The sequence below is a fragment of the Rana temporaria genome, chromosome 6 (genome assembly GCF_905171775.1).
Source record: "Rana temporaria chromosome 6, aRanTem1.1, whole genome shotgun sequence".
Taxonomy (NCBI): Eukaryota; Metazoa; Chordata; class Amphibia; order Anura; family Ranidae; genus Rana; species Rana temporaria.
The window spans coordinates 204,848,917-204,876,204 of NC_053494.1; the positions used below are offsets into that span (position 1 = coordinate 204,848,917).

At 44.0% G+C, this 27,288-nt stretch overlaps 1 protein-coding gene across 1 annotated transcript in view; it reads right to left on the reverse strand.

The window, feature by feature from the left end:
- Nucleotides 1-27,288, reverse strand: part of SPEG (striated muscle enriched protein kinase) — a 382,864-nt gene that overhangs the window by 179,650 nt on the left and 175,926 nt on the right. Inside the window, exons 3-6 of the mRNA XM_040358128.1 lie at nt 24,968-25,280; nt 13,893-15,322; nt 11,002-11,145; nt 8,137-8,319 (exon numbers count right to left, since the gene is read on the reverse strand). Of these exons, the coding sequence (XP_040214062.1) occupies nt 8,137-8,319; nt 11,002-11,145; nt 13,893-15,322; nt 24,968-25,280 (2,070 nt within the window). The remainder of the gene's footprint in view (nt 1-8,136; nt 8,320-11,001; nt 11,146-13,892; nt 15,323-24,967; nt 25,281-27,288) is intronic.

Sequence of the window (27,288 nt, forward strand, 5' to 3'; positions counted from 1 at the left end):
ACAATAAATACTATTCACGGAGGCACAAGGTGCTCATGTTTCTTAACTGTTGCGCCACCAAAAGTAGCCAGTTATATATTGCCGTCCAACAATGACAGGCGACTTGTGCAATGACAAGCCCGAGAGTTGGATTCCCTCTGGGGGGGGGGGGGGTTTAAGGGCTGAGCTAACGAGAATATAGTTATGATACAAGTCCAAAATAACTGGCATGCTAAATCAGCGGCTTTGTAGGACATGAATGAAATGCGCTTGATAAGTATAGAAACTGTAATCCGCGTGTGTCTGCAAAGTCATTGCACTGCAGTGCATATGGTGTGGTGCAATTATCTGTCATATTATGTGACATATACTGTATATACTAGACATGTGCATTTGTTTTCGTCCGAATGCATTTTTGTCCGAATTTCAGGTATTTTGGTTTTAACAAACGATAACGAAAGCACAGAAAACGAAAAACGAAAGATCCGACATAAACAAATGCATTATTTTCGTTTTCGTTGCGGTCAAATGTGCCTAACCTTAACTCTATTAGTCCAATATTATTCTACATAAAGAGAAAAGAGTCGACATAGTGAGAAAAGATTCGACATTATAGAGACAGGAAGAAGAGTCGACAATAGAGAGAAAAGATTCGACATAGAGAGAAAAGATTCGACATAGAGAGACATGAAGATTCGACATAGAGAGACATGAAGATTCGACATAGAGAGAAAAGATTCGACATAGAGAGAAAAGATTCGACATAGAGAGAAAAGATTTGACATAGAGAGAAAAGATTCGACATAGAGAGACATGAAGAGTGGACATAGAGAGACATGAAGATTCGACATAGAGAGACATGAAGATTCGACATAGAGAGACATGAAGATTCGACATAGAGAGACATGAAGAGTCGACATAGAGAGACATGAAGATTCGACATAGAGAGACATGAAGATTCGACATAGAGAGACATGAAGTTTCGCCATAGAGAGACATGAAGATTCGACATAGAGAGACATGAAGTTTCGCCATAGAGAGACATGAAGATTCGACATAGAGAGACATGAAGAGTCAACATATGCCTTGTTTCCACTGAGCGGATCGGTTCGGGTCGCTTAGAATGGAACGGGTTAGAATGGTCCGGTCTATTCTGCAGAGCATTTCCACTGCAAATCGGACCATCCGGGACCATGCAAGGTTTAGAAAAAAAGCCTAGCACATCCACCAATCAGTGAGATGTATTTGTAGGTCCGCCCTAATGGAACCGTTCCATTCTCTATGGCCCCTCATCTGAAGCAGGACCCAGAATGGTCCGGTACGGTTTGCTTTTATGGCACGCTTTCATAATGGAAACACCCAAAAAAGCGTACCGTACCGAACCGTACCGAACCGATCCGCTCAGTGGAAACGGGGCAATAGAGAGACATGAATATTCGACATAGAAAGACATGAAGAGTCGACATATAGAGACATGAAGAGTCGACATAGAGAGACATGAAGATTCGACATAGAGAGACATGAATATTCGACATAGAGAGACATGAAGAGTCGACATATAGAGACATGAAGAGTCGACATAGAGAGACATGAAGATTCGACATAGAGAGACATGAAGATTCGACATAGAGAGACATGAAGAGTCGACATAGAGAGACATGAAGAGTCGACATAGAGAGACATGAAGAGTCGACATAGAGAGACATGAAGATTCGACATAGAGAGACATGAAGATTCGACATAGAGAGACATGAAGATTCGACATAGAGAGACATGAAGATTCGACATAGAGAGACATGAAGAGTCGACATAGAGAGACATGAAGAGTCGACATAGAGAGACATGAAGAGTCGACATAGAGAGACATGAAGATTCGACATAGAGAGAAAAGATTCGACATAGAGAGAAAAGATTCGACATAGAGAGACATGAAGATTCGACATAGAGAGACATGAAGAGTCCACATAGAGAGACATGAAGATTCGACATAGAGAGACATGAAGATTCGACATAGAGAGACATGAAGAGTCGACATAGAGAGACATGAAGATTCGACATAGAGAGACATGAAGATTCGACATAGAGAGACATGAAGTTTCGCCATAGAGAGACATGAAGATTCGACATAGAGAGACATGAAGTTTCGCCATAGAGAGACATGAAGATTCGACATAGAGAGACATGAAGAGTCAACATATGCCTTGTTTCCACTGAGCGGATCGGTTCGGGTCGCTTAGAATGGAACGGGTTAGAATGGTCCGGTCTATTCTGCAGAGCATTTCCACTGCAAATCGGACCATCCGGGACCATGCAAGGTTTAGAAAAAAAGCCTAGCACATCCACCAATCAGTGAGATGTATTTGTAGGTCCGCCCTAATGGAACCGTTCCATTCTCTATGGCCCCTCATCTGAAGCAGGACCCAGAATGGTCCGGTACGGTTTGCTTTTATGGCACGCTTTCATAATGGAAACACCCAAAAAAGCGTACCGTACCGAACCGTACCGAACCGATCCGCTCAGTGGAAACGGGGCAATAGAGAGACATGAATATTCGACATAGAAAGACATGAAGAGTCGACATATAGAGACATGAAGAGTCGACATAGAGAGACATGAAGATTCGACATAGAGAGACATGAATATTCGACATAGAGAGACATGAAGAGTCGACATATAGAGACATGAAGAGTCGACATAGAGAGACATGAAGATTCGACATAGAGAGACATGAAGATTCGACATAGAGAGACATGAAGATTCGACATAGAGAGACATGAAGAGTCGACATAGAGAGACATGAAGAGTCGACATAGAGAGACATGAAGAGTCGACATAGAGAGACATGAAGATTCGACATAGAGAGACATGAAGATTCGACATAGAGAGACATGAAGATTCGACATAGAGAGACATGAAGATTCGACATAGAGAGACATGAAGAGTCGACATAGAGAGACATGAAGAGTCGACATAGAGAGACATGAAGAGTCGACATAGAGAGACATGAAGATTCGACATAGAGAGAAAAGATTCGACATAGAGAGAAAAGATTCGACATAGAGAGACATGAAGATTCGACATAGAGAGACATGAAGAGTCCACATAGAGAGACATGAAGATTCGACATAGAGAGACATGAAGATTCGACATAGAGAGACATGAAGAGTCGACATAGAGAGACATGAAGATTCGACATAGAGAGACATGAAGATTCGACATAGAGAGACATGAAGATTCGACATAGAGAGACATGAAGATTCGACATAGAGAGACATGAAGATTCGACATAGAGAGACGTGAAGAGTCAAATTTTTTTATTTTTTTTAAAGATTCTGTCGAATCTTCTTTTCTTTTTTTTTTCTTAGAACACTCGACAGACACCATGGGCCAGATTCAGAAAGAATCGTGGCGGCGTAACGTATCGTCTTTACGTTACACCGCCGCAAGTTTTCAGTGCAAGTGCCTGATTCACCAAGCACTTGCATGTGAACTTACGGCGGTGTAACGTAAAGCCGTCCGGCGCAAGCCCGCCTAATTCAAATGGGGCGTGTACCCTTTAAATTAGGCGCGCTCCCGCGCCGAACGTTCTGCGCATGCTCCGTTAGTAAATTTCCTGACGTGCTTTGCGTGAAATTACGGTGCCCCGACGTGTTTGTGAATGGCGACGTGCGTAACGTACTTACGCCCCAAAAAATTTTTTTGAAATTCGACGCGGGAACGACGGCCATACTTTAGTATTGCTGGTGTAAAGTTAAGCCATGAAAAAGCAGGCTTAACTTTGCGATGGGAAAAAAAGACTTGCGACGACGTAACGCACGCGAGTAGCTTCGTGGATCGCCGTAAAAGCTAATTTGCATACCCGACGCTGGAAAACGACGCAAACTCCACCCAGCGGCGGCCGAAGTATTGCAGCCTAAGATCTGAAGGCGTACGAAGCCGTAAGCCTGTCGGATCTTAGGCAAATGCCGTCGTATCTTGTTTGTGAATCACAAATTAAGATACGACGCGGCAAATTTGAAAATACGCCGGAGTATCAGCAGATACTCAGCCGTATTTGTTCTGTGAATCTGGCCCACTAAGCCTTCACTGACAGATTCGACCTTAATTTGGATTTTCGGAAGAATGCATTTTTTTTTACGAAAAACAAAATAAATAAAAACAAATTTCGGGAGTAACTAAATAAATGTATTTTTCGGACGAAAACAAAATTACGAAACAAAATATTTCAGTGTGCACATGTCTAGTATATACAATGTACTGTATAAACGAAACAAATCTGAATATACAAAAACAAATTCCAAAAAACAAATCGTTCTAACATAACGAATATCACAAAACTATACACAGGTCATACTAGAAAAATTGGAATATCGCGCAAAAGTTCATTTATTTCACTAATGCAACTTAAAAAGTGAAACTAATGCCGCGTACACACGATCATTTTTCGGGTTGTAAAAAACAATGTTTTTTTTTTAAAATGTCATTTAACCACTTAAGACCCGGACCAAAATGCAGATAAAGGACCTTGCCCCTTTTTGCGATTCGGCACTGCGTCGCTTTAACTGACAATTGCGCGGTCGTACGACGTGGCTCCCAAACAAAATTGGCGTCCTTTTTTCCCCACAAATAGAGATTTCTTTTGGTGATATTTGATCACCCCTGCGTTTTTATTTTTTGCGCTATAAACAAAAATAGAGCGACATTTTTGAAAAAAATGAAATATATTTTACTTTTTGCTATAATAAATATCCCCCAAAAATATCTAATAAAAAAAAAAAACGTCCTCAGTTTAGACCGATACGTATTCTACCTAGTTTTGGTAAAAAAAATCGCAATACGCGGTTATCGGTTGGTTTGCGCAAAATTTATAGCGTCTACAAAATAGGGGATAGTTTTATTGCATTTTTATTAATTTTTTTTTTTTTTACTACTAATGGCGGCGATCAGCGATTTTTTTCGTGACTGCGACATTATGGCGGACACTTCGGACACATTTTGACACATTTTTGGGACCATTGTCATTTTCACAGCAAAAAATGCATTTAAAATGCATTGTTTATTGTGAAAATGACAATTGCAGTTTGGGAGTTAACCACAAGGGGGCGCTGATGGGGTTATGTGTGACCTCAAGTGTGTTTACAACTGTAGGGGGGTGTGGCTGTAGGTGTGACGTCATCGATTGTGTCCCCCTATAAAAGGGATCACACAATCGATGCTGCCGCCACAGTGAAGAACGGGGAAGCCGTGTTTACACACAGCTCTCCTCGTTCTTCAGCTCCGGGGACTGATCGCGGGACTCCAGCGGCGATCGGGTCCGCAAGTCCCGTGGTCACGGTCACTGAGCTTCGGACCAGGTCGCGCCCGCGACCCCACGGCTGGCCATTCACAAAGCTCCGCTTTAAGTTGCATTAGTGAAATAAATGAATTTTTGCACGATAGTCAAATTTTCGAGTATCACCTGTAATCACCTTAATGAATGAATCCGAAATAAAACAAAATACATTTTTCTGTTGCGCACATCTCTAGTCATTTAGTACGAGGGAGTAGCTTTAAATGCATTAAAGTGTATATAAACCCAAAAAATAGGCGATCCGTATGGAGGCATGTTCCTCCGGTCCTCACATTAGTGTGGCATCTCCTCAGTGTCTCAGTGGGATTGTGGTGTGTCCAGGGATGGATCAGAGTCGTGATGTAAAAAATTGTCATTTCACCCCAAAAAAATATATATACAAATGTTTCCACTTTCCAGGTCCAGGAATGGCCCGACCTCCACACAAGAACACATTTAAACCAGAAAGTGCATCACTCTAAACTGAGGAGGACGAAACGCGCCTTTTCATTGAAAGAAAACATTACATCATCCCACATAATCCATCCATCAAGTTCCACCAACATATTTATTTCATTATTTATTTTTAAGGCACCCGCTCTGCTGGTATTACCGTATTTATCGGCGTATACTGCGCACTTTTTTGCCCTGAAAATCAGGGCAAACTCGTGGGTGCGCGGTATACGCCGATACCCGCGCCGAGTTTTGAATACTGCCCCGACATATACCGAGCGCAGTACACTCGGGTATAGTCGGGAAGTCTCGGCTCCTTCCGCGCTCAGGTCCTGGACGTACAGGACGACAGCGCGAGAGTTGCCGAGCATTGCCGACAATACACGAGTGTACTGCGCTCTGTATATTTCGGCGCAGTATTCAAACTTGGCGCGGGAGGACACGAGGACGCCGCAGAAGGACGCCGGACCCGACGAAGAGGACACCCGAAGCCGCAGACGGACGCCGGACCCGACGAGGCCGCCGATGGACGCCGCGCAAGACACCAAAACTGTAAGTACAAAAAAAAAAATTCCACAGGATTCGGGGCAACTTTAGGGGTGCGCGGTATACGCAGGAGCGCGTTATACCGCGATAAATACGGTAATTAAATTCTCTAAATTGCATAGGATGCATTAAGGTGAAAAAACATTTACCTTTACAACCCCTTTAAGTGGCCCTCACACTTCAAAAGGTTGGGCACCCCTGTGTTAACCCCTTCCCAGCCAGTGTCATTAGTACAGTGTCAATGTACAGTATTACCACTGATCACTGTATTAGTGTCACTAATACTGACACTGGTTTCAGTGTCAGTGAGTGATCCTCCCACATAGCAGAATACATTTATGAAGAATTTTTATTTATTTTTTAAATGTTATTGGATTTTTTGTTTCATATACCGTATATACTCGAGTATAAGCCGACCCGAATATAAGCCGAGGCACCTAATTTTACCACAAAAAAACTGGGAAAACGTATTGACCTCGAGTATGGGTGAGAAATGCAGCAGCTACTGTAAGTGGAGAAGAGAGTCAACAATGCCCATCTGCAGCCTCACTGTGTCCATCTGCATGCCTCACTGTGCCAATCTGCATGCCTCACTGTGCCAAGCTCCCTACCTGATCTGTGCCTCATGAACCGCTGTGTTCATCTGCAGCCTTATGATCCCCATACTGGGCCAGATTCTCAAAAGAGTTACGACGGTGTAACTCAGGAAACACCGTCGTATCTCTGTTTCTGAGCCTGGGTATCTATGCGAGTGATTCCTAGAATCATTTTCGCATAGATACGGCCAAGATCCGACAGGTGTAAGTCACTTACACCGTCGGATCTTAGATGTAATGCGACGCCGACCGCCAGGTGGCGTTTCCATTCAGTTCTCATTTGTTTATGCAAATGAGCCTGATACGCAGATTCCCGAACGAATTTGCGTCGCGTAGTCGTCGCGTACGTCGTTTCCGGAAGCGTAAGGTTACCCCTGCTATATGAGGGGTAACCTTACGCCAGTCCGCCGTATGCCATGTTAAGTATGGCGTCGGGTCCGCGTCGGCTTTTTCTGTCGGTTACGTCGTTCTTGAATACGACTTTACGTCAATGATGCTCACGTCGGCGTCATTGACGTTTTCCGTCGTGAGCTGGAGCATGCGCACTGGGCTATTTTTCAGCCCGGCACATGCGCAGTTCAATCGGCGCGGGGGCGCGCTTAATTTGAATACAAGCCGCCCCCTTTGAATTACGCGGCCATACGCCGGGCCATTTACACTACGCCGCCGCAAATTACGGAGAAAATGCTTGGGGAATACGGCACTTGCTCCAGTAAGTTGCGGTGGCGTGGTGTAAATGGCTTACACTACGCCAACGCGGGATCTACGAGAATCCGGCCCACTGTTTTTGCTGCTACACTCGGTTTCCCAGCAGTAAGGCAGTGTTCCGCCTATCACGAATGAGGAGGAGGCGGGGCTTTGTTTCACTGCATGGTCGCCGACTAGACTGACAACACAGCACCGGGAGATCAGGCGCACGAGGCTGCAGATGGACACAGACTTGAGTATAAGCCGAAGGGGGGCATTTTCAGCACACAAAAAAAATGTGCTGAAAAACTTGGCGTAGACTTGAGTATATAGAGTAAATGTCATTTGGGTACAGTGTTGCATGACCACCCAATTGCCAAAGTAGCTTAGTGCTGAATAGCAAAAAATGGCCTGGTCATGAAGGGGGGTAAAACCTTTTCCGGAGGTCAAGCGGTTAAATAAAACGTCTATGACAGCATTGCTTTTACACCTATTGATATATACAGTGTATTATTTTGTAATAAAAACATCTTGCTCTGCAATTACCTGGTTTCACCGTCAGCGCTCCGCAGCTGCTGGCCTCGCCCACTTCATTACGTGCCGTCACGGTGTAGATTCCAGAGTCGGAAGGCAACGCCCAGCGTATTAGCAGCGAATGCCTCTCACCCTCTGCCCGGATCTGATGAGTAACACTGTTTTTGAGCACTGCTCGATCTTTTCTCCATACCACTGCAAAGAATATAAAAAAAAAAAATTTAATGTATTATATTGTTGCTTACCAATACTTAAAGTGGTATTAAACAATTCTTTTTAACTTGTACCTACAGATAATCCTATAGTAAGGCTTACCTGTAGTAGTATGACTCCCAGCGGTGTGTCCCACGAGTGCGGGCTCCTCCTCCTCTGTAGGTGTAAACAGAGAGCAGGGCCCCCGCCGGGTGTACCAAGATGGCCGTGGCTCCGGAGCTAGGCCGAAGCCGCGGCCTTTCCTAATGTTATGGCCGCAGCTCCGGAGCTAAGCCATAACAGGCGGGCGGCAATTGTTTCCCAGACAGTGGAGCGGGAAGCGGAGCTGGCGGGCGGGCGGCAATTTTCTGCCCCCTTGAAAGTGCCGCCTGGTACCATGGGACCAGCAGGTCCCATGGTAGGGCCGGCCCTGCCTGTAGGTACTGTGAACACTGCATGAAGTCGGTGACGTCACCGGCGCATGCCCTATGAAGGGACGGCATACCCATGCTGTACTTTCAGAGCTCCGTGCCGTGGTCCGCAACTCCTGCGCGCAAGCAAAGTGAGTGCATGCAGTTTTACAAATGTTCCCGCCTCAAATATGTGACGGGGCTTTAACCACTTGCCGACCACAATACCTATATACATTGCTGTATGCAAGTAGGTCACCGGGATTATGGCTGAAGATATCAGCCATTACCCTGATATTGTTTTTTGCAGTCGTCGCTGGCTTTCTCATGAGCCACTGGAATGCTTTCTGAAGAAGCAGGAGGGGAAGTGTCCTCCCCCCCTACACCCCCCCCCCCCCCCCCCCCCGGCGGCCGCTCGCTCACCGGTGTTTCTCGGGCTTACTGTTTCCGCCGGTTCGCCTGAGAAAGGATCCGGTGGTGTGGCCGTTTGCTCCCACAGGCGATCAAAGAATACATACTCTTTGATGGACTCTATAGCCTTGAAGGACCCCTCCCATTCCAGTTTTTGCCAGGACATTGGGAGCTCAAATTATTTTTCTGCAAATTCTGAGACGTCGTTTTTTGGGCAGGGGGAGAATGTAGACAAGGGGTGACTCTAAGGAGGAGGAAGGACCTGCACCTATTCTCTGAGAAAAATAAAACCTATTTTGGATTATAAAGTATAGACCAGGTACCAAAAAAAATCCATCATGTCGCGGTGCCCCATCAAAATTCAGCAAAGATGCAAATGATAACCATTGCTGTTTCAGAGTGATAATTGTCTTTGCTATGAATGTGTAACACTCAGGGCTGCCATCAGGAATTATGGGGCCCCTTACACAGCTTTAGGCATGGGCCCCCTGGAGCAGAGAACCGGGGGGGGGGGGGGTGCTGCCTCCTGAAATTGAGAAGCAGGGGGGCTGCCGCGAATTGAGAAGCGGGGGGGGCCCTTTACAAAAAAAATAAGAAATAAAGAAAAATATATATAAAAAAGGGGTGTAGCCATTCCGGGGGCCCTGGGGACCTCTGGGCCCTTTAAAAAAAAAAAAAAATATATATATATATATATATATATAAAAAAATATATATATATATATATTTTTTTTTTTTTAAAAAGGGGGTTGCCATCTGGGGCCCTGAGGACCTCTGGGCCCTTTAATATTTTTCTTTTTTTTTATAAAAATAAATTACAAAATAATAAAAAAAAAAAAAGAAACCTCTGGGCCCTTTAATAAAAAAATAAAATATATTTTTTTTAAATAAACATTTATAAAAAAAAAAGGGGGGAGGTTGCCATCCAGGGCCCTGGGGACCTCTGGGCCCTTTAATATTTTTTTTTTTTATAAAAAGAAATTACAAAAAAAAGGGGGTTGCCATCCAGGACCTCGGGGCCCTTTAATAAAAAATAAAATATTTTTTTTTTTAATAAACATTTATAAAAAAAAAAAGAGGGGGGGGGGCATCCAGGGTCCTGGGGACCTCTGGGCCCTTTAATAATATAAATAAATAAAAAAAATATATAAAAAAAAAAAAATAAAAATAAAAATAAACATTTATAAAAGAAATTAAAAAGGGTGTTTGCCACATGGGGCCCTGGGGACCTCTGAGCCCTTTAATAAATATATATATATATATATATATATATAAAGAAATAAAAAAAAATACAATAATATAAAAAATGTTACAAAAAAAAGGGTGTTTGCCATCCGGGGCCCTGGGGACCTCTGGGCCCTTTAATATTTTTCTTTTTTTTATATAAAAATAAATTACAAAAAAAGGGGGGTTACCATCCGGGACCTCTGGGCCCTTTAATAAACAAAAAAAAGAAACCTCTGGGCCCTTTAATTAAACATTTATAAAAAAAGAAAAAAAAGAAATAAAAAAATATATAAAAAAAGTTTTGTTTTTTTTTTATAAAAAAAGGGGGGTTGTCATCCGGGCCCTGGGTAACTCCGGACCCCGTAAAAAAAAAAAAAATGGCCCTTTAATAAAAAATAAAATAAAAATATATTAAAAAAATATATATTTTTTTTATTTAAAAATAAATAAAAAAAAAGGGGGTTTGCCATCTGGGGCCCTGGGGGCCTCTGGACCCCTAAAAAAGAAAAGAAAAGATTTTTATTTTTTTAAAGGGGGTTGCCATCCGGGCCCCTTACAGGTGTACTGCCTGTACCCCCCTGATGGCGGCCCTGGTAACACTTGTATGACAAATATGTGCCCTTTATTAATCTCCTACCTTCTGCTGTTGGATTGGCTGATATGATACATTTTAACAAAACTTCTGAGCCGGCATTGACCAGGGCACTTTGTAAGGGGATTTCAAATACCGGAGGCTCTCCAGGATCTTCTTCAGCCGATACGTAGGAATCGTCCGATGACTCTGAAAAGTGTGGAAACAAATGTCACTTATAAAAAATGCGAAGCTAATAAAATGTAGCACTTTTAATTAAACATGTACATTAAAATGAATACACAGGTAATACATAAGGATCTATGTATAACACATTTGCTGGACGAATGTCACACACATTCGAGTAGACTGGACAAATTATCCCTGTATGTTCTGTAATAACTGAAGTCCGATGGTCATCAGCTACATGGCTAAAATTTGTTTTTTTCAGAAAACTATACCGCATTTTGGCCACTAGATGGAGCTGACGATCAAAGGAATCATTCTATTACAGAAAATACAGGGAAAATTTGTCCAGCCTGCGGGACATTCGTCCAACAAATATGTGATGTATGGTAATACAGCGGACAATGTACCACAATGGGGTTGATTTACTAATTAAAGCGGAGTTCCACCCTGAAATTGTTTTTTTCACCAAAAATGAAAAAAAAAAAAAATTTTTTTTTACTTACCCTAAATAGCTGTTGCTATGCGGAAGTGCCGAATCTGCCTCTTCATATTCCGCGGTGGATTCTCTTCCTCCTCCTACACTCGGTGTCTTCTTGTGAATGGGGCGCGCTGCATTCTGGGAACTATGGGCCAGATTCACAGCAGAGATACGACGGCGTATCTCAGATACGCCGTCGTATCTCTCAGAGTATCTATGTGACTGATTCATAGAACCAGTTACGCATAGATAGTCCTTAGATCTGACAGGTGTAATTGTTTTACACTGTCGGCTCTTAGGATGCAGTACCGCGGCCGCCGTTGGGTGGAGTTCGCATCGTATTCCAGCGTCGGGTATGCAAATGAGGTTTTACGGCGATCCACAACATTTTTTCGCGTTCGGTACGTCGTCGCTAGTCTAGTTTCCCGTCGCAATTTTAGTCGTCGTTTTACCTGCCCTAACTTTACACAGCCCACGTATGGCCTGTATAAAGTATGGCCGTCGTTCCCGCGTCGAAATTTAAAAAAAAAAAATTCTTGCGTAAGACGTCCGTGAATACGTTCCGATACGTTACGCCGCCGCAGTTCTATGTGAATCTGGCCCTATGTGTGTCCCAGAAAGCAGCTGGCCCATTCACAAAGCGCCGCGCTGCTCGCACATGCGCAGTAGGAAACGGGCAGTGACGGCTTCATTGCCTGTTTCCCTTACTATGGATGGCGGCGCCTGGAGCAACTACACTTTGCAAAGTGCACAGTCTAGTAGCCTTTAGTAAATCAACCGTTATGTCGAAATGGATATGCAACCTTTTTGGCATCAGTGCACAGTCATGCATTACCATGTATTGGTGCACTGCACCTTAGTGCATTGAGGTGCCATTTAAAATTAATTACCAGGGGCTGCAACTGGGATAGTTGGCAAGTATGAGGCAGCTGCTTTGGGCCCCACAACAATGAGGAGGCCCAGGGCAGATTCCCCTTTTGCCCCTGCCTTAAAGACAGCCCTGGGTAACAGTCTCTAACAGCGAAGGCCTTAATAAACAATCTTGGATTGTAAACTCTATGCCGCGTACACACCATCACTTTATGTGATGAAAAAAAATGACGTTTTTAAAAACGTCACTTTAATTGACCGTGTGTGGGGGAAAACGTCGTTTTATGTCTTCTAAAAAACGACCAAAAAAAATTGAAGCATGCTTCAATTTTATGTGTCGTTTTTCAAAACGTCAACTTTTACTTCACAGAAATTGACCGTGTGTAGCAAAAACGTCGTTTAAAACGACGTTTTTTCATCCGCGCATGCCCAGAAGCTACTTATGAAGCGAGCTTCAATGGAAAAACGTGGTGGAACGTAACCTCGCTTTGCTAGAGCATTGTGAAAAAACGATGGTGTGTAGGCAACTTCGTCTTTGAAAATTGAAGTTTCAAAAACGTCGTTTTTTACTTCACAGAAAATGTCGTTTTTTTTTCATCACATAAAGTGATGGTGTGTATGCGGCATAAGGCCTCGTACACATGACCGTTTTCCTCGACAAAATCCATCAAGAAACTTGGTGGCAGAGCTTTTTTACCGAGGAAAACGGTTGTGTGTATGTTTTTAATCGAGAAAACTGTCGTGGAACTCGATGAGAAAAAAAGAGAACAAGTTCTCTTTTTCCTCGTCGGGAGTCTCAATTTCATCGTCGTGTTCCTCGTCGGGCTGGTTTACGACGAGAAACACGTTTGTGTGTATACTTAGAAACCCGCACATGCTCAGAAGTGTGGCGCCAGTGGAATCAAACTTCCCCTTTATAGTACCGTTGTACGTGTTGTACGTCACCGCGTTTGAGAACGACGAGATTTTGTCTTGACAGTGTGTATGTAAGGAAAGCTTGTCAAGGTTCTCGACAAGCCTAACAAGGAACTCGTCGAGGAAAACGATGTTTCATTTACGACGAGTTCCTCGGTCGTGTGTACGACGCCTAACAAGCAGGGACCTCTAATTCCTCTTGTACGAAATCATATTGTAACTGTGATGTCTACCCTCATTTTGTAAAGCGCTGTGCAAACTGTTGGCGCTATATAAATCCTGTATAATAATAGGTTCCTTTTTAACACTTTGGATTTAAAATTTTCCTCAAGTTTTCAGCAGTTGCTGGCGAGCTAAATCACCCACCATCTTTAGTCATCTTTTAGGACGCCCAATATCTCCCAACACTGGTTTCCAGTTTTGTTCGGAATTTCAGTTGCCTATAATATTATTCTGTAGTACTCAGATATCATTTATATATTTTATTTGACCCCCGTCAACATACCTAGTTCTGGTGACATGACCCTATGCCGTCGGCTTTTTCCTTTGCTTTTGGATGGTTTGCTGCTTTTGCCACTAGTGTGGGAGTCGCTGTGCTTTTTGGTTTGCCCCCCACCCTTCCCTTGTGGGGCTTGGCTTCTTTTGGTAGGTTCTGGTGGTACCGCCCATGGGAGGTATCTTGTATCTCCTCTTCTGTCTGCACTTAAAGTTCCCTTTTCCCTCCCTATCCCTCTATGTGCTATTTCCAGAGCTGGTGGAGCATGTGTGCTGGGTGGTGGGGGTTCACTTCCTCGGTCTGGAACTCTCCCGTGCCTGGAATCTGTAGCATCCTGCTTTGGGGTTTGCGCATGGGCCAAAACTGGTTTTGGAGCAATGATATTGACTTTTGGAGGTGCTTGTGACATCAGGCGGGTTTCTGTTTGCTTAACTACTTCATGGTGAATAATTGAACCATTGGATGATTTTTCTGGAGCTGAAGTTGTCTGGCTTATGACTCCCCGAGGTTCCTTATCTTGTGATATTTGGTTGGCGGTGGCATAGCTTCGTGCAAGAGGCTTCCGGGCAGTGTTCATAGTAGTTGCTGGCTTTTGTTCCTGAATTTCAGGTGGCTTTGAGCCTTTAAGCACTTGGGTTGGAGCGGAATCCAGAGCAGTTTGGCTAGAAAGTGATGTTTGTGAGTTGCGTGTTAAGTCCTGTGATGACCGGATTAATTGTTGCTGAGAAACAGTTCGCTTGATTCTAGAGAGCTCTTGGGAGAACCTTGCCTCAATATCACTTATTCGACCTGAGAAGGCTCCCCTATCATCTAGTGAAGATGTCTTGTATCTCAGTGAGGGACACCTCAAGGTGTAACCTCCAATTTCTGATCTTACTCCATCTCTTAGGTCATCTCTTAGCTCCTCAGTGGAGGACTCTAAGCCGGTGCCCAGTCCATCTTCTCCTGGTTGGTCAAAAGACCTTGCCTTACGAAGCGGCAACCATGATTGCACAGGGAAAGGACTGTCTGTTTGATCCAGGCTTTTTCTTCTCTCTTCAAGGCAACGCAGTTTATCAAATATTTTGGAGCCAGAACGGACCAGCTTTGGAGATGCCCTCAAGATGGATACTCTTCCTGATGATTCACTTACTGGCGTCTGAGGGCGAGACTCTTGACCACTGACCTGAGAGCCGGCTGAGGACTTTGGCCTCTTAACCTTCTCCTCAAACTCCTCAGCCACTGAGTCTTGATACTGTGAAGGCATCTGGGTTTTCTTCCGGGGTGTGAGAGGTGTTGATTGGCCACGGCTGCTTGGTATAGGATTGGCAGATGGCCTTTGGCCTAGACGGGGAGAAGGCGGAGGTAGAATAGGAGTTCTGGGACTCTGAAGAGGTCGGGGGGAGTCTGGAATGGCACCATTGATGCTGCCTCGCCTCAGCCCCCCTTCTGGTAAAAAACTGCAAAGGAAAAGAAAGAATCAGAATCTATTTTAGTCCAAATAATTACATATATTCATCTTAAAGAGAACCTGTCAGCGATTGAAATACATGAGCCGTCATTGCTGACTTAAGGTGCAAGCTCTGAATCTGTTATCCTTGATTTACTACCTACTGAATCATTGACCAGTCAACTTGGTACTCCCATCCAGCCAGGCTTGTGACTCACTATGAAAGTAGGAGGAGCAGCGCAATCCTATGGTATCTCAACCCCACCTAGTTACACCCCGTTAGTAAAATATACTGTATGAATATAATATATATATATATATATATATATATATATATATATATATATATATATATATATATATATATATATATATATATAGTGTGCAATCCATAAACAGTATTATATCAACATGATAAATGTGTCTGCAAATAAAACAACTAAGTGCATAAAATAATTAATTTCTAATGAAACAATCTATAAAGTGCAAATCTCAAAAAAATTGGCCACTCCGTGAGGACGTCAAATGACGAAACTAGTAGAGCAGGGGATAATTTATGGTTGCATAAGTAAATGTTTATACTTGCACTGAGCACTTTTTTCAGCACAGACTATTTATATGTTTTTTTAAGATTTGCACTTTATTAAACGTTTCATTGGAAATTAGATATTTTATGCACTGTTTTATTCGCAGACTCATTTATCGTATTGATATAATACTGTTTATGTATTGCACAGTCTATACACTATGTCAACTTCCGGACCACCCACCATCGTTATACGTCGGTACTTTGACGTAGAATACCATTGTTATGGCAGCAGACAGCTTCCATAACCCTAGTATTTTCTGAAACAGCGGCGGTCCGCTTTAGGATAAAAGTGGTCTCTGCGCCGCAAGATCACTTTTATCAGCAGCAGGAGAGGTGCCCATCCCCCTCCCGCCACGTTTCGGTCGTCTCCGCCGCTTACTGGAGCCGTCGGTAGTGGCGATCCGATCCTTTCCCCTCAGTCGTGTGAGTGAATAATGGCCCCCACTAGACTCAATGATGTTGGATGACAGAAGCGACGTCAAATGTCACTTCCGCTCAACTGCCTTAAAGGGACATTTTTTTTTATTGAAAAAAAGGCTTTTATTATTATTTTTTTGTTATTAGATTTAAGTGTAATGTGAGATCTGAGGTCTTTTTGACCCCAGATCTCACATTAAAGAGGTCCTGTCATGCTTTTTTTCTATTACAAGAGATGTTTAAATTCCTTGTAATAGAAGTAAAAGTGATCCAAATTTTTCATTTTAAGGGACAGTGTAAAAAATTCAAATAAAAAGTAAATACCGTATTTATCGGCGTATAACACGCACAGGCGTATAACACGCACCCTAACTTTAAGAGGGAAGTTTCAGGAAAAAAACATTCCACAGCCCCCTGTGTATAACACGCAGGCACATTTTACCCTCTACTGTGTTTCCCCGAAAATAAGCCCGGGTCTTATATTAATTATGCCAACAAAAGACACAGTAGGGCTTATTTTCGGGGTAGGTCTTACCATGTAATGTGCTGTCTTCTCTCCCTCCCTGCCTATCAGGAATCCCCAGTGTGAACTGAGTTAAAATGCTTGTACAATCCTATAATCCACTCTATTACAGTAGTATATAATGTACAATGTGTGCGTTTCTGTAATACAATTGTGCCAAATACATTTGTTATAGCGCCACTCTGCATTTTTGTTACCCGCCGGAGCTCTCTTCCCCGCAATTATATTACAGAAACATACACATTGTACATTATAAACTACTGTAATATAGTGGATTATAGGATTTTACAAGCATTTTTAACTAGGGCTTATTTTCGGAGTAGGGTTTATATTGCTGCCCCTTGGAAAATAACGCTAGGTCTTATTTTCAGGGTAGGTCTTATTTTTGGGGAAACAGGGTATTTTCAGGGTAAAAAAGTGAGTGTTATACGCCAATAAATCCGATTTTTTTTTAAGCACCCGCCCCTCCCTGCTCGCGTGCAGAAGCGAACGCATACATAAGTCGCCCCTGCATATGTAAACAGTGTTCAAACCACACATGTGAGGTATCGCCGCTATTGTCAGAGCGAGAGCAATAATTCTAGCAAAAGACCTCCTCTGTAACTCAAAACTGGCAACCTGTAGACATTTTTAAACATCGCCTATGGAGATTTTTAAGGGTCAAAGTTTGTCGCCATTCCACGAGCGGGCGCAATTTTGAAGCGTGACATGTTGGATATCAATTTACTCGGTGTAACATTATCTTCCACAATATATAAAAAAAATTGGGCTAACTTTACTGTTTTCTTATTGTTTAACCACTTCCTGACGGCCGTAGGACTTTATACGGCCGCAGTGTGGATCTAAATTGCCGGGAGGCCGTCTATATACGCCCTTCAGCCAATAGGGGGCGCGCGAGCGCCGCCGACGGCCGCACACGCGTGCCCGCCGCATCACTGAGATGCCAATGCGTGTGCCTGGTAGCCGTGATGTCCGCCAGGTACCAGCGATCGGCGGTTATACAGACAAGGACGTGGATCTGTGTGTGTAAACACACAGGTCCACGTCCTGTCAGGGAGAGAGGAGACCGATCTGTGTCCCTTGTACATAGGGACACAGATCGGTCACCTCCCCCAGTCACCCCCCTCCCCCCACAGTTAGAAACACTATGCAGGGCACACATTTAACCCCTTCCTCACCCCCTAGTGTTAACACCTTCAATGCCAGTCACATTTATACAGTAATCTATATATGCATATTTATAGCACTGATCGCAGTATAAATGTGAATTTTTACCAAAAATATGTAGAAGAATACGTATCGGCCTAGACTGAGAAAAAAAAAGTTTTTTTTAAAAAAAAATTGGGCTATTTATTATAGCAACAAGTAAAAAATATTGAAATTTTTTAAAAAAATTAAGCTTTTTCTTGTTTATAGTACAAAAAATAAAAACCGCAGAGGTGATCAAATACCACCAAAAGAAAGCTCTACTTGTGGGAAAAAAAAAGGACGTCAATTTTGTTTGGGAGCCACGTCGCATGACTGCGCAATTGTCAGTTAAAGCGACGCAGTGCCGGAAGCTGAAATTTCACCTGGGCAGGAGGGGGTTATATGTGCCCAGTAAGCAAGTGGTTAATTCAATAAAGTGTATTTTTTCCCCATGCATTTGTAAGACCGCTGCGCAAATACGGTGTGACAAAGTATTGCAATGACCGCCATTTAATTGTCTAGAGTGTGTGAAAAAATATATATATAATGTTTGGGGGTTCTAAGTAATTTTCGAGAAAAAAAATAAACTGGTTTTAACTTGTAAACAACAAGTTTGAAAAATAGGCCTGGGCCTAAAGTGGATTTTTTTACTATTGCGGTGTAACTGGATGGGGTTGACGATTGCGCTGCTCCTCCTCCTTTCATAATATATTATTGATGTATCACAGCAGAATTCTTACTCAGTCCCTCGATCTTTCCATTAATACCTTTGGTGCTGTATTTTCTGTATTTCTTGTTCTGTGACTCACTATATATTGAACCAAGGATGAGGATAACAGAACCATTGCTTGCATTGTCAGACACACTGGAAGCTCCCATATTTTTATCCTGACATTTCTCTGTGTTAAAGCTGAATTCCAGGCAGATTACAAAGAAAATACGAATTATTGGAGCTCTGTATTCCCTAACAAACAGCACACAGCAAACACTTTACATTTGTTAGGCAAATATGTATTATTCTGCATATTTTTTGGTAAAAAAAAAAATCACAATAAGTGTATATTGATTGGTTTGCGCAAAAGTTATAGCGTCTACAAAATAGGGGATAGATTTATGGCATTTTTATTATGTATTTATTTTTTACAAGTAATGGTGGCGATTTGCGATTTTTAGGGGGATTGCGACATTAGACACTTTTGACACTTTTTTGGGACCAATGCCCTTTTTTGATACAACGATCAGAGCTAAAAGTAGAGGTTAACACTAGGGGGCGATCAAGGGGTACATAGGGGATAGATTTGTGGCATTTTTATTATTTATTTATTTTTTACTAGTAATGGCGGCGATCTGCGTTTTTTTTTTAGCGGGACTACAACATTGCGGCGGACAGATCAGATACTTTTGACACTTTTTTTGGACCAGTGACAGTGACTTTTTTGATACAACGATCAGAGCCAAAAATAGAGGTTAACACTAGGGGGCGATCAAGGGGTTAAGTGTTCCCTAGGGAGGAGTTTCTATCTGTGGGGGGAGGGGACTGACTGGGAGTAGAGAGAGATCGTCGTTCCTGATCACTAGGCACAGCAGATCTTTCTCTATGTCCCTGTCAGAATGGGGATTTGTCTGTTTACATTGACAGATCCCCTGTCCTGGCTCGATACCGGGTGGCCACGCGCATTGGCTTCGGAGTCGGGCGCGCCCCCTATAGCCCTTAAAGCGGCCGCAGGGTTGCCACCTTTTCTTCAAGCCAAACCCAAACACTTTAGGGGCCTGGGACACCTTTTTGTGCCCCCCAATGAAAGTAGTAATGCAGTGCGAATAGCATGCAGCAGCGTACAGCGGGTGTGGCCGAATTGCTCTTGTTGACATCTTGTTGCACTTTGCGAGTCATGTGACCCGCTTCCCGCGTCACGTGACACTCGAGCTAGCGCGAGAATACACGCCTAGCTATTTCGGATGGTCTCCTGTGAGTGTTGAAACGTCACTCCCAGGAGACCTTGCGCACAGCTTCCAATTACGCCTCGTCGGGGAAAAGGAGCGACATGCCCACTCCCCGCAGGGAAGAAGACCCCGGAGGAAGTGAGGCTGAAGACAGGTAAGGGTTCAGATAGGAAAAAAAAAAGACAACGCTAGAGGCATGTATTAAGGCTGCAGACATGATTGTGATAAAGTTAAGTTTGAGGGTGAACCTCCGCTTTAAGTGGCCGCCGTAGCGATTCGTGGCGATTCACGCAGGGGAGCCTTGGTCATGAAGGAACTGAAGTGGTTAAATAGGAACGAAGGAGATGCAACACATTGAGCCAATCAGTTGTGCTGCAATGCAAGGAACCATAGGTGTGCGCAGCCTATTGCATTAGGGTGTGCACCCCAAAGCTCAAACACACACTAATGATCACTCACCATGTCCATTCAGAAAGGGAAGGGGATGGTCAATTACATATTTACCGGCCCCTTCCGCCACTCATCCTAAAACATCCTAGCAGCAAGAGCTGGCGGGAGAGGAGGGAAGCTGGTAGCACTGCAGGGGGAAGGAGGGAGCCAGGGAAGTAGGGGGAACCTGCGCTGTAAAGGGTGATTAGGGTGTGCCTGGGCACACCTGGCACACCCTGTGCGCAACGCCTATGCAAGGAACATGCTGATAGGAGGAGAGGGCAGAGTGATGAAAAGATGAGCTCATTAGTCTGCTGCTTCCCCTTTTGCTGTCTAGTCACAGGATGGAGAAGGACAATACCTGTAGGTGTAACGGAACCACATCAGAGAAAAATCAGATCTCCTCCCAGGCAGACAGGTCTGTGGCTCTGTGGCAGAGCTGTATAAATCTCAGAAATGGATGGACAGAAATACATTTCCCTTATTTATGTCTTTCATCTGTGGATTTAGCTGTTTCCCTGGGCCCGGATTCAGATACGAGATACAACGGCGTATCTCCGGATACGCCGTCGTATCTCTGAGTGCGGGCCATCGTATCTATGCGCCTGATTCATAGAATCAGTTACGCATAGATTTCCCTAAGATCCGACCGGCGTAAGTGTCTTACACCGTCGTATCTTAGGCTGCATATTTACGCTGGCCGCTAGGTGGCGCTTCCGTATAGTTACGCAAGGAATATGCTAATTAGGTATTTACGCCGATTCAGAAACGTACGTCCGGCCGGCGCATTTTTTTACGTTGTTTAAGTTAGGTTTTTTCCGGCGTAAAGTTACCCCTGCTATATGAGGCGTAGCTAATGTTAAGTATGGCCTTCGTTCCGGCGCCGAGTTTTGAAAATTTTACGTCGTTTGCGTAAGTCGTTCGCGAATAGGGCTGTACGTAAGTTACGTTCACGTCTAAAGCAATGACGACTTGCGGCGTCATTTCGAGCATGCGCACTGGGATTTTTTCACGAACGGCGCATGCGCCGTTCACAAAAACGTAAAATACGCGGGGTCATCTTAAATTTAAATAAAACACGCCCACAACATCCCCATTTGAATTAGACGGGCTTACGCCGGCCCACCTACGTTACGCCGCCCAAATTTACGGCGTTACGCCCACAGAAAGATCCGCTCATCTTTCTGAATCGGGGCATCGGAGTCCAACTTATACTGTGTGTGTTATTTTAGTATATGAGGGTTATTTACTAACATTGCAATTTGTAGGTATATTTATTGTATGCTAAAGCAACCAATTAGCTTTGACCTGTATACTGCAGATTAGTTAAAGGGGATATAAACCCCCAAAAAAAAATATGTTCTTGATGTCACAATGTAGAGTATAAGAAAGTCTTGCCACACAGAGTTAATCCAGCTCTGAGCAATCCTCTTTTATTGTTCAGTGAAATAAAACGGACTTACAGAGAAAAGCCTTAGGGCCAGATTCACATACATTTGCGGCGGCGTAACGTATGTCATTTACGTTACACCGACGCAAGTTTTCAGCGCAAGTGCTTGATTCACAAAACACTTGCCTGTAAACTTGCGGTGGCGTAGCGTAAAGCTGTTCGGCGCAAGCCCGCCTAATTCAAATGGGGCGTGAATCATTTAAATTAGGCGCGTTCCCGCGCCGAACGTACTGCGCATGCTCCGTTTTGAAAATTCCCGCCGTGCTTTGCGCGAAATGACGTCGCACCGACGTAATTTTTGGAACGGCGACGTGCGTATTTTTACACCACCTAAATAGCAATCGCAACTTTACGACGGGAAAAGCCGACTAGCGACGACGTAAGAGAATGCGACAAACGCGCGTACCTTCATGGATCGCCGTAAACAGCTAATTAGCAAATCCGACACGGAAAACGACGCAAACTCCACCCAGCGGGCGCCGAAGTATTGCATCCTAAGATCCGAAGGCGTAAGAAGCCGTACGCCTGTCGGATTCTCTGTTTGAGAATTCAAAATAAAGATACGACGCGGCAAATTTGAAAGTACGCCGGAGTATCAGCAGATACTCCGGCGTACTTTTTCTGTGAATCTGGCCCTTAGTCCGTTCCGCCCCCTTGCTGTGAGTGACAGGTTATTTACATATCTCATGCACTAGCCTGGAGACAGGCATTATTTTTTAATTCCCACCCCCTCCTTTTCTGGTTACTTTTCTGGATTTTGACTGGATGCTAGCGATCATAGCAGAATTTAGTGTAAGGAATACACAGGAAAAAATGCATGTTGACAAGGGGAGTGTAAAGGAGGCCGGGGAATCTACTGACATCACGACTCCACCCACCGAGCTCCAGACAACAGACCCACCCACAGAATCTGCAGTTTTTCAGTTCTTATAACAGACAGAGGGGAGACATGTGACAGGTGAGGATACATGCAGGAGGCATCTATATCCTTATAGATCAGCACTATGGCAGGAGTTTAGAAAGGATGAGAGCGGGTTTACATCCACTTTAATAGAAGGTAATGGATAGTTGGTTTCTATGGTGCACTTCAAATGTAAGCAGAAATGCAATTCCCATTAATATTATTTGATGAGTATGTTGGAATTCCGTTTCTTAGCAGATTTGCTTAGACTGCAGTGGCTGTATATAGTAGAATCCAAGCCAAGTGTATCATTAGTGTGATGGAGATTATAAACAAGCCAGTCGTGTCTCTAAGATATATGAAACAAATGTATGCAAAACATAAAAATATATACAGTAAAACCTTGGTTTGAGAGTAACTTGGTATGAGAGCATTTTGCAAGACAAGCAAAATGTTTTAATAAGCTTTGCCTTGATATACAAGCAATGTCTTGATATAAGAGTAGCGTCATGTCACAACTGAGTATAAAATAGAAGAGAGGCTCCTCTAAGTGTAGCAATATGGTTACATTTAATGAAGGAACAACATTTAGCAACTTATTGCTACACTTAGAGGCGCCTCTCTTCTCTTTTATACCCTGTAAAAAAAATGCTTTTAAAGGGACGTACCTGTATGCCAATCTGCCTGCCCGTGCCATTCTGTCAACGTAAATAACGTCGCGCGGCAGTCAGAAAGTGGTTAATTTGTTTCTTAATTTTTTAACACAATGCTTTTTGGGAGGAGGGGGTTGGGGCAGTGGACAGTGTTGGTAAGGCAGGGGCGAGTGGTGTCAGTTGGTTTTTTACACTCTTTATTTTTTTAGATTTTTTTTACAATAATTTTTTTAGATTTTTTGGTGGGCTTTGGTGAGATATCAGGGGTCTAAACAGACCCCTGAGGCCGAGTACACACAGTCAGACCAAACCGATTAAAACGGACCTAAGTTCAGTTTCATCGGTCCAAACCGACCGTGTGTACGGCCCATCGGTCTTTTGTCCGTCGGACAAAAATTATAGAACTTGCTTTAAAATCGACCCGATGGCCCGCTGACCGATAGGTCCAAACCGATGGTTAGTACACAAAAGCATTGGTTCAAAACCCGCGCATGCTCAGAATCATGTCGACGCATGCTTGGAAGCATTGAACTTCGTTTTTTTCAGCACGTCGTGTGTTTTTCGTCACCGCGTTCTGATCCGATCGGTTTTTGAACTGATGGTGTGTACACACATCAGACAATAAGGCCACTTCAGCGGTGAACCGATGAAAACGATCCGCTGGACAATTCTCATGGGATGGATCGACCGTGTGTACGCGGCCTGACATGTCCCCTTTGAGACACACAAAAGGACTGAAGACACATTCCCCAGGCCCTTTCTCAGCACTAAAAATTAATGAACAGGAGGCAGAGTCTCCTGCTCATTCATTAAACTGTCTGGAGACTCAACACAAAAAGAATGATTGTTCTCTAGCGTTTGAGAATTCTCCCATTAAAATCAATGCAATTTAGTCCACCATAAAATGGCCGCAAGCTGGAGCCCTAATTACAAGGACAGATTTTTCTTTAGTGTTGTAGGGGATGCTAGGAGTGGAAGTTGTGTTTGCAGAGACGTCTGGGGGACAGAGATCGGTGTTCACAGCTGTTGTTCCCGCCGCACCGATCATTCCCGGGAGATTGCGGGTGTGTGGGAGCCGCAGCAGAAATGCGGGAGTCTCCCGTACCTCGCGGGAGACTTGAGATGTTTGAAATAAAAGTTATATAAAATATGTATTGCAACTTTGTATTAGCTGTGTGCCTGGAGTTCAGCTTTAAGTTGTTATCTCTCAGTGTTATTTGCAATCCCAAGATGTACAGGTTAGGTACAGAATTATAAAAATGGACATGCGATGGAATGCACGCAACAAAACTTATTAAGGCAACACGAAAAAAAACAGCATAACATGCAAAGAAACGGGAGCAAAGGGTCAGCCTGGGAACCACAAATTAAATGGTGAAAAAAATAATCTGGAGAAAAAATATTGAACCTAAATGTAAAACAAAAATATTAAATATGAATTGAATGTAAACCAAATTAAATATGAATTGAATGTAAACTAAAAAAAAAAAAAAGACTCTGAATATGACCATCATGGAAGGAGAGAGGGTGATGACGCTCCCATAGAGCACTTGGGTTTACTTACACCCGGATGGCACAAGATCTGCCCCGGTAGAGGCTGAAGGCGCTGCTATACAGGTCGCTGAACCCTGACAGGCTGACCTCTGACCCCCAGACACTGCCTGGATGATTGTTGCTGGAGGCTGGGATAAGGGGCTCCACCCCCAGGTGGCGAGTCCCCACCCCCTGAGCAAAGCCTTGCCTGGCATTCTTGGAGTCCCTCTCTACTACCGTCTGTTGACTGCCTGACCAGTCTGAGAACTCATCCGTCTGCGACAGTCCGGTCAGCGTGCTGGGAGTGGTGTGTAGCGAGCTAGCCAGCAATGTATCTGAGTCTCCTAAAAAGAAAAAAGAAAGATGGATTTTATAAAAAAAAAAAAAAAAAAAAAAGCGATTCCAACAAGCGAGAGCAATCAGTGAGCTACTATTGTTATCCAGCAAACGCTGCAGCAGTGCAACTGTCAGGGCCTGTTCACATAAAGGCGCAGAACTCTACTCTCTCCATCAACATTACGTTTTTCAATCTTTATGATGCATTAGTAAATAGACAGGAAGGTATATTGTATTTACTTTTCACCTTTTAAAGAGGAACTGCTGTCTGCTCACATAATTTGTAATAAAAACATCTTTGCCATTCTGAAGCTTCCTTCCAACCACTTTGCATATTATTTTTATATATTCTGTATTTGCCAAATATGCTGCAGACATCTCCCTCCTGGCTGGCTGCATCCATTTTAACTGTGGGCAGCTGAAGCTTTACATCACAGCCCCCCTTCACATCACAGTCCCCCTTCACATTACAGTTCCCTCCCCTTTACATTACAGTCCCCCCTTTAAATCACAGCCCCTCCCCTTTACATCACAGCCCTCCTTCACATCACAGCCCCCCTTCACATTACAGTTCCCTCCCCTTTACATTACAGTCCCCCCTTTACATCACAATTTCCTCCCCTTTACATCACAGCCCCCCTTCACATCACAGTTCCCTCCCCTTTACATTACAGTCCCCCCTTTACATCACAGCCCCTCCCCTTTACATCACAGCCCCCCTTCACATCACAGTCCCCCTTCACATTACAGTTCCCTCCCCTTTACATCACAGTCCCCCCTTTAAATCACAGCCCCCTCCCCTTCACATCACAGTCCCCCTTCACGTCACAGTTCCCTCCCCTTCACATCACAGTCCCCCTTCACATCACAGTTCCCTCCCCATTACATCACAGTCCCCCCTTTACATCACAATTTCCTCCCCTTTACATCACAGTCCCCCTTCACATCACTATTCCCTCCTATTAACATCACAGTCCCCCTTTACATCACAGTTCACTCCCCTTCACATCACAGTCCCCTCCCCTCCCCTTTACATCACAGTCCCCCTTTACATCACAGTTCCCTCCCCTTTACATCACAATTCCCTTCCCTTTACATCACAGTCCCCCTTCACATCACAATTCACCCCCTTTGAATCACAGTTCCCTCCCCTTCACATGAGTCCCCTCCCTTTTACATCACAGCCCCCCTTCACATCACTATTCCCTCCTATTAACATCACAGTCCCCCTTTACATCACAGTTCCCTCCCCTTCACATCACAGTTCTCCCCCTTTAGATCACAATTCCCTCCCCTTTACATCACAGTCCCCCTTTACATCACAGTTCCCTCCCCTTCACATCACAGTTCTCCCCCTTTAGATCACAGTCCCCTCCACTTTACATCACAGTCCCCCTTTTCATCACAGTTTCCTCCTCTTCACATCACAGTCCCCTCCCCTTTACATCACAGCCCCTCCTTCACATCACAGTCCCCCGTTACATCACAATTCCCTCCTATTAACATCACAGTCCCCCTTTACATCACAGCCCCTCCTTCACATCACAGTCCCCTTTTACATCACAATTTCCTCCTATTAACATCACAGTCCCCCTTTAAATCACAGTTCCCTCCTCTTCACATCACAGTTCCATCCCCTTTACATTACAGGCCCCCCCTTTACATCACAGTCCCCTCAACTTTACATCACAGCCCCCCTTCACATCACAGTCCCCTCCCCTTTACATTAAAGCCCCCCCCCTTTACATTGGTGTCCTCAACTCCCCTTCACATTATAGCCCCCAGGATAGAGGGATCTACAGGGTGGCCAGACAAGAGAGAGAGAGACATCCAGTCTGCTATATGACGGAACCATGGCAGTACAGATAGGACTGTCACACTGCTACCGTCCAGTCTGCCTGGTCTAGGGGGACAGTAAAATAATTTTTCCTTACCCGATCCTCCATTCCCCCTGCACACAGCTCTCCCCTATGATCTGGCAGTGGACTGTTTCTTGGCATCCTCACAACCAATGCA